Consider the following 7,898-nt stretch of genomic DNA (forward strand, 5'->3'; position numbering starts at 1 on the left):
ACTGAAAGAGAGAGAGAACAATGGGGTCAGAAACTAGCTGACCTCTGAACCTGGCTTTTAAAGTCAGTAGGACTCATTTTTAGTAATTGGCTTTTAGGACATTCTTTTAAAAATTAAAATTTGATTGTGAGGTCCTTGTAAAGCTTTAAAAAGGAAAGATATTTGTCAGAAAATGCTATTATTGTCAAGTTGTGATACCCAAAGACCTAGAAGGTTTTATGGAGGAAAAAGGAAAATTTTTTTTAGTCAAATAATTGGGTAAATTGGTACTCTTGTATAGTCATGTGAAACTCCCCCGAGGCAGTTGGCAACCATGGCTGTGGTCAATGCCGCCGCCCGGGTGGCATCCCTCTTGGACCTTGCCCTCCTTCTTTTTGTTTCAGACCCCCTCCACTCTGCCACCCCTCATCCCTCCTATTCGCCCTTGCATGATTCCTTCGTGGCTGAAAAAGGGGGAGAAGAAAGAGTCCGGGTGGTGGGTTTTGGGAGATAGCCAGAGGGATTGGGTGGGAAGGCTCCATCAGATCATGCCTGGTGTCACGAAAGCTTTGGGAGCTACTCAGGGACAGATATTACATCCCCCACCTAGATAACATCCTTACCAGCGCAATCACCAGAAGCCCATCCTGCACCCAAGTGAACGCAAAACAGGCAAAGACAGCACCGCTGGGGATAAGGCTGTGGGGAACACAACCTGAGGAACATTGGGAAGTAGATTTTACTGAAGTCAAACCACCAGCAGTAGGTTTTAAATGTCTCTTGGTCTTTGTTGATACCTTCTCAGGTTGGGTGGAAGCCTTCCCTTCTAAGAAAGAGACAGCCCCGGTGGTTGTCAAGAAACTCTTGAATGAATTGATCCCCTGTTTGGGCCTTCCCCTTAGCATTGGCTCAGATAATGGCCCTAGCTTTGTTGCCAAAGTTTCTCAGGGTGTGGCCAGAGCTTTAGGGGCGGAATGAAAGTTGCATTGTGTCTACAGGTCCCAGAGCTCAGGTTAGGTTGAACAAGCAAACTGCACCCTTAAAGAGTTTCTGTCTAAATTTATCCTGGAAACCCAGGAGAACTGGGTCACTCTGCTCCCTCTGGCCTTGCTCCACAGCAGATGCACCCCTAATAAACTAGGTTTGACCCCTTTTGAAATTATTTTTGGGCGGACCCCTCCTATTAATGCTTCCCTCATTAAGTTCCTACAGGGTCTGCAACATACCCAGTCTCAGCTTCATAAATCTCTCTGGGAAGCCCTGCCTATTCCAACTTCTGACCACCTCCACCCCTTCCAGCCTGGGGACTCTCTCCTAATCTGAAAACACACAACCTCTGGTCTTGACCCTAGGTGGAAGGGCCCTTATACGGTTATCCTGACCACCACCCCATCTGCGATCAAGGTTGACTCCATTCCTGTCTGCCTCCACCACAGCCATGTGAAGGCAGCTGCATCCACACAACAGAAGGCAGAGCCCCTCATGGACCCTCAAAGGCTAAGACTGTCCCAACCCTCTTCTTGATTTTCCTATTAACCCCTTGCATGGACCCTTGCAATCCCCATGCCCCCAAGCAAAGCTCTACTTGGGTAATCACTACAAGGAACAAAGAGTCCTGGACTTTCCAAAACCCCGAAGACATACACTCCCCAACTCCCGGCGACTCATCTATCAAGTCCCCTTGTTTGCCCTTTTGTCGGCTGTTCATAAGACACTTAACAGTTCTAACCACATGCTGGGCAAAAATTATTGGATCTGTGTTATGCCCCAGCCTCCTTACTATGTAGGGATGGCACTAAATGCCTCCATCACCCCTACCTCCAACATGGAGAACTGCAAGTGGGACCAACCATGGCTCACCCTTGGGAACAGGCCTTTGCCTCACATCATCTAGCACCACTTTATCCAGTTCTCAGTATGGCTCCATTTGCAAACAAACTCAGGAGATTCAGGCCTCCAGCTCAGACTACTTCTGAGCCCCTCCAGGAGCCTGGTGGGCGTGTCATGACGGCCTTACCCAGTATATCTCTGCTACTGTGTTCCTCAGGCACCAACGACACCCCGAGCATCCCCTGTGCATCTTGGTGGCCATAATTCCCCAGGTCTCCCTCCTCTCAGGTGAGGAAGGCTGGTGCTATTTTTCCCCCGAAGGGCAACCAAGTTACTGTCAAAGGTGAGCAGTACTGCTCCTCATCCCCATCTTAGTGGGCCTGGGGCTTGTGGGCTCTACCGCCACTGGGACAGCAGCCCTAGTCAAAGGGGATCTCAACTATAAGGCCTTAAGTGTACAGGTAAATGTTGACCTCTCCCACATAGAGCAGTCCATCTCAGTCCTAGAGAAACAAGTGGATTCTTTGGCAGAGGTGGTCCTCCAGAACTGCAGAGGCCTTGACCTCCTTTTTCTCAAGCAGGGTGGCCTATGAGCAGCCCTTGGAGAGGCTTGTTGCTTCTATGCTAACAACTCTGGGGTAGTTCGGGAAAGCCTGAGGTTGGTACGCCAAAATATTGCCAATGGACTAAGGGAGCTGGAAAACTCTGAGAACTGGTATCAGTCCCTGTTCCGTAGATCCCCTTGGCTCACTACCCTGGTGTCAGACCTGGCTGGCCCCCTCCTCCTCCTCGTTATAGCTCTGGTTGTGGGCCCCTGCTTCATTAATCATTTTCTGCAATTTGTTAAGTCCCACATAAACTCTGTTAAGCTGCTATTGGTTAGGGATCCCCACTACCGGTTTGCAAATTCCAGTCCCCCTGATTCTTGTGATGGATCCCCTGAGAATGTGTCAAGGGATTGACACACTTTGAAAAAGAACTGTTGAATGTTGTGCCCTGTCCCCCAGTTTACCCTCCATCTTGCCCCAGCTTGCCCCACAGTTTGTGCTCCCATCTCCACGGAAATAATCCTGCCCCAGCTTGCCCACTGTTTGTGTTCCCATCTCCACGGAAATCAGTTTGTGTTTTTTTCCCTTTAAATACCCTGACCCTACCCCTGCTCAGGGCTGTTCAATTTGAGTCTTTACTCCGAATAGTCACATGCTTGAATAAATACACATCAAAATTTATATCTGGGTCTCCCTTACTTTTTTCAATATAGCACTTGTTTTCTGTTCATGCTTACATAATTGTTTCTTACCAAATAGTTTTCATTGTTTTCAGGTTGTATTATCCTATGCGTAACTTTGAAATCATTAACTCACTGTCAGTAATATAGGAAATTCAAATTTGTTGTCTAGCCTTGATAGTGGCTTCTTCTAATATGGAAATAGGTTCTTGTATTCTATATTCCAGCCCCTGGAACCCTCAGAATGTATTCTGTGATCAAAAGAATTGAGAGAAAAATTTCTTGCATAAAATTCAATGGCCACTCCGGGCACTGAACTGAAATTTAAACCTTTGTGGTAACTGAATGAATCAGATCATGAATTACAGGCTTCTCCCCAGCATTTTGAGAGAAGGGTTAAAAAGAGGTATATACTTTACAATTAGTATGACTATTGTTCTCCCCTGGAAGATACATACACCACAGAGCTAGTGGTGGGGGTAGGGAATAAAATTGATTTGTATTTAAGCCTTCTGCATCCAATTTATTTTGTCCTGGAGATGCATATGGTCGGGGGAGGGGGGAATATAAAGTCTAAGGATTAAAATTATTGCTGAGTATCAGGACCTAAAACCATTCCAAAAGACTCATGATGGAAAATGCCATCCACATCCAGAGAAAGTATTATTGAGTCTGAACGCAGAGTGAAGCAGACTATTTTCTTTTATTGTTTTTTTTTCTTTCTCATGGTTTCTTCTATTCATTATAATTCTTGATACAACATGACTAATGTGAAAATATGTTTAATAGGAACGTATATATACAACCTATATCAGATTGCAGGCTGTCTTGGGGAGGGAAGGGAAAAAATTTAAAACTTATGGAAGTGAATGTTGAAAACTAAAAATAAATAAACTAATAGAAAATAACGCAATACAAAAAAATTATTGCTGAATGTCAAGACATAATAAGTACATCTTTTTCCTGCTCTCATATATTTACACTGGAGTTGACACAAAAGTAATGGCTATATTTTTTATTTTTTAATTGCATTATCCCTGAGAAATTGGTTTCCTATTAATTGTGAGATTTTTTTAACTATTAGAAATAGCACAATACTCTGTCCTTCTACAAAAGTTGTTTTCCCAGTAAGGAACACAATGGAATAGTTTGGACTTTTTCATTTAACGTTAGTCTTTCCTGGTGAAGATTTGAATGAAACATTCTCGGATTTGCTTGGTCCTGACTCCATAAATAACAGGATTGAGTGCAGGAGGAATGACCACATATAGATTGGCCAGTAGGATATGAATATAATGAGGAATATTGTGCCCAAATCTATGGGTGAGGAATGAAAAGAGAGCAGGAGTGAAGAAGGCTAAGATGACACAGATGTGGGAACCACAAGTGTTGAGAGCTTTGAAACGAGCATCCTGAGAAGGAAGTTTAAAAACTGCTTGAAGAATTTGGATATAGGAAATGGCAATCAGGGTCATATCCAAAAATATTATACAAATAATAAACAAGCCATAAATGATATTTATATTGATGCTGGCACAAGACAATCGGGCAATTCCCATATGCTCACAATAGGTATGGAGAATGATATGATGACCACAATATGGCAGCCGGAGGACTAAAAACACCATTGGTGTTACTAAAGAAAAATTCCTCAGGATAGCTACCCCTGAAATAATGACAATGGCTTTATTAGTGAGGATCATACTATACCTGAGAGGGTGGCAGATGGCAACGTAGCGATCCCAGGCCATAGCCACAAGCACAAAGCTCTCCATACCAGTAAAAATATGGATAAAAAACATCTGGGTGAGGCATCCCCCAAAGCTAATCTCCTTCAAGTTGAACCAGAAAATGCCCATCATCTTAGGAATAGTGGCTGTGGAGAGACCTAAGTCAACACTGGCCAACATAGCAAGAAAGTAGAACATGGGTTGGTGGAGACTTTGTTCAGTATTGATCACGAAGAGAATGCTGAGATTCCCTACAAACGCAATCAGATACACAGTACAGAAAGGGAATCCTATCCAGATGTGCATTTCTTCGAGTCCAGGGATTCCCAGTAACAGGAAGTTGGAGGGGTGGAATTCAGTGTCATTAAGTGAAGACATCCTCTGCATGCTGTTAAAGTCCACTCTTGTTAGAAGAGAAATCTTGGCCCCTTTAATGGAGACATTAAATTCATCCCATTTTTCTGTTATCTGGAGAACAATGAAGAAGACAGTGTCATTTTAAAGTGACTTATTTCATTACTCATGTCCAGTAAATTTATCTTGGTCATTTCCCAAATTAACACTAACAAGATTGGGCCTTCAAATGAAAGGTTGAATATGAGTTAGAGTATAAATGCTGTGAACACTATAAATGCTCTAAATACTATAACTATAACCTCCAGAATGTGTCAGAAAATAAATGTTTTAGAAAGAATTAAGATAAACTTGTAATGTAGACCTGTAAGTTACAGCCAATAAACAATACTCAATTTTATAAATAAAAGGAAAATATTGCTATTAGCATTTTACAAAGTAGATGCATCCCCAGAATTAAATAAAAAAAATTACTTGGGACTGGCAGAGCAGCTTCAGGAACTGGGGACACTAATTCCAAGAGGAGGTGTCTTCGTACCTTACTGAGTTCAAAGGATATTTAGTCCAACATTTCTGTAAAAGAGTTACTTCAATTATACCCTTGGACATTGGTCATCAAGCTTTAGCTTGAATTCCTCTAGGCACAGTGATATGCCTCCCTCAATAGGTAGTCCACTCCATTTATGAAAAGCCCTAATTGTCAGGAAGGTTTTTTCTTGCTGCAGTCTAAAATTTGTGTCTCTATAATTTCTGCCTATTGGTCTCAGTTCTGTTCTCTGGAGTCAAGGGAGACAATGCATGTTGTTATTTGACATGTATTTTCTAGGTTTTCCCCCAGTAGAAAATAAGCTCTTTTAGAGTAGGAACCATTTCATTTTTTACTTTTTATCCCTAATATTTAGTACAGTCGATGCCTGGTGCATAATTGATACTTAATATATCTTTGTTAAATTGGATTGAATCCCCTCCCCATACATTCCTTCTTTTGCCCAAAGTTTATATCTTTACTCATGCTATGCCCTATTGTGAACCACCTTGAATATACTGCCTTTTCTGTTGAATCATTCTTTAAAGCTCAATTCGATGGTAACATGTTCCATGAAGTTTTCCTTGAGTCCCTTTGTTGTGGATGGCCCTTTCCTTCAGACCTCAGAGAGTTTTATAACTATAATGGAGTAGAATTGATTACATTGCCTTATGTACCACAGCCAATCATTTTTTCATGTGAGTTCCACACTCTGCTGTGAGCTAAAGCAGGAACTACCATTTATTCAAACTTTAATTCTCATCCAGAACAAAGGCAATGTTTCCAAAAAATAACCATTTCATCTATGTTTGTTGAATGAAAGAATGGATTGGAAAAAGTAACTTCTAAGGTATTTTATTCCACCGCTGAGATTCTGTGATTCTATAGTAAGCTAGAGTGTTTTTAGATGATGTAGACAAAAATTGAGGGAAATTGAAACCCCACAGCATATGAGGATGAGTTGAAGGAATTAGGAATATTTACCATAAAGAAAAGACACCAAGAAAACAAAAGAAAAATGTCTTCAAATATTTGTATAGTTATCACTTGAAAGAATGAATAGATTAATTTTTCTTTCTCCCACTGGTAAGTTGAATTGATGGATGGCAGCCAATGGCAGGTTTCGTTTAACAAAAAGTAAAAAAAAATCCAAATGATCTGAGGTTTCAAAATTTTAAATGAGTTACCATGTATGGTAGTGAATTCCTCAGCACTGGAGGTATCCAGGCTGGATGACAACTAGTCAGGGATATTTTAGTCAGAATTGATTATTTAGTTTAAGGATTGACCTAGATAATGTCTGAGGTCCTACCCAGCTCTGAGATTCTCTATTTTTAATGTAGACAAAATGCCATTTAGCTCATGGGTGACATGTGGGACTTGAAAGAAAGTGTGGAAGAGTGAACTGAAGCCAAAACCAGGTGTGCTAATCAAACCAGAATTTTCTGTCCAGAAAAGCCAGCCTAAGAGTCACTCTGTTGGCTCATAGCAGTGAGTCACTGCTGAATGACTAGGCAAGACTACTTACAACTCTCTGTATTAAAATTCATCACATATTTTAGCCATTTGTAAGTCTTTTGCCCTAGGCTTTTGGACAGTGCTCCAGATCTCAGACTGATTCTTCAGGACTCTGTTTCATTTATCTGGTCCTTGAACAAATTTATTTCTCCTCTGAGATGCTATTACTGTGCTGCTTCTTCATTCCACTGATTATTTACACAGTCAAGACCTTATAATTTCCTAGCTCCTCCAATCTACTTAGTTTGAAGAACTGAATTCTTTACTAAGTACTGAAGAAGCCTCTTGTTCCTGCCCCTGAACTTTTGTCTAAGCTCTATTCTTTGCCTACATAACCCCTTGACTAATCCAACCTCCATTGCTACCTCAGAGGACAGCCATGCCATGAGCTCTGACCCTGGATTGAGGCTCCCTGGAATGAATGGTTCCCTTGTTCATCATTTCTACCAAAATCATTTGGCTCCTTTTCCACCTATCGTAAGTTCAGTAGCACAAAAACTTCATTCTGATATAACTCCATCTAGCAAGTAACTCTTACTAGGCAGGGCACTTGTATAGTATCTCTGCAATGAGTACTACCTGCCTCAATGGGGCAGTACTGGGCCACATATTCTAAAGTATAAAATGAATAGGCTTCTGAGCTTTACCTATGATGAAGATAAATATGCTGATATTGTTTTATAAAATAGAGTACTTTATTAAAATAATTTTACAATATAATACAAGAAAGTAG

At 41.3% G+C, this 7,898-nt stretch overlaps 1 protein-coding gene across 1 annotated transcript; it reads right to left on the reverse strand.

Annotated features, from left to right (window-relative positions):
• Window positions 1-4,206: 4,206 nt before the first annotated feature.
• LOC118838357 (olfactory receptor 52E4-like) lies at window positions 4,207-5,745 on the reverse strand. Its single transcript, XM_036745628.1, has one exon. The coding sequence runs from the start codon at window positions 5,152-5,154 to the stop codon at window positions 4,207-4,209; it is 948 nt and encodes a 315-aa protein (XP_036601523.1). The 5' UTR covers window positions 5,155-5,745.
• Window positions 5,746-7,898: the final 2,153 nt, after the last annotated feature.

This window comes from Trichosurus vulpecula, chromosome 2, assembly GCF_011100635.1.
Source record: "Trichosurus vulpecula isolate mTriVul1 chromosome 2, mTriVul1.pri, whole genome shotgun sequence".
In the NCBI taxonomy this organism is placed as follows: Eukaryota; Metazoa; Chordata; class Mammalia; order Diprotodontia; family Phalangeridae; genus Trichosurus; species Trichosurus vulpecula.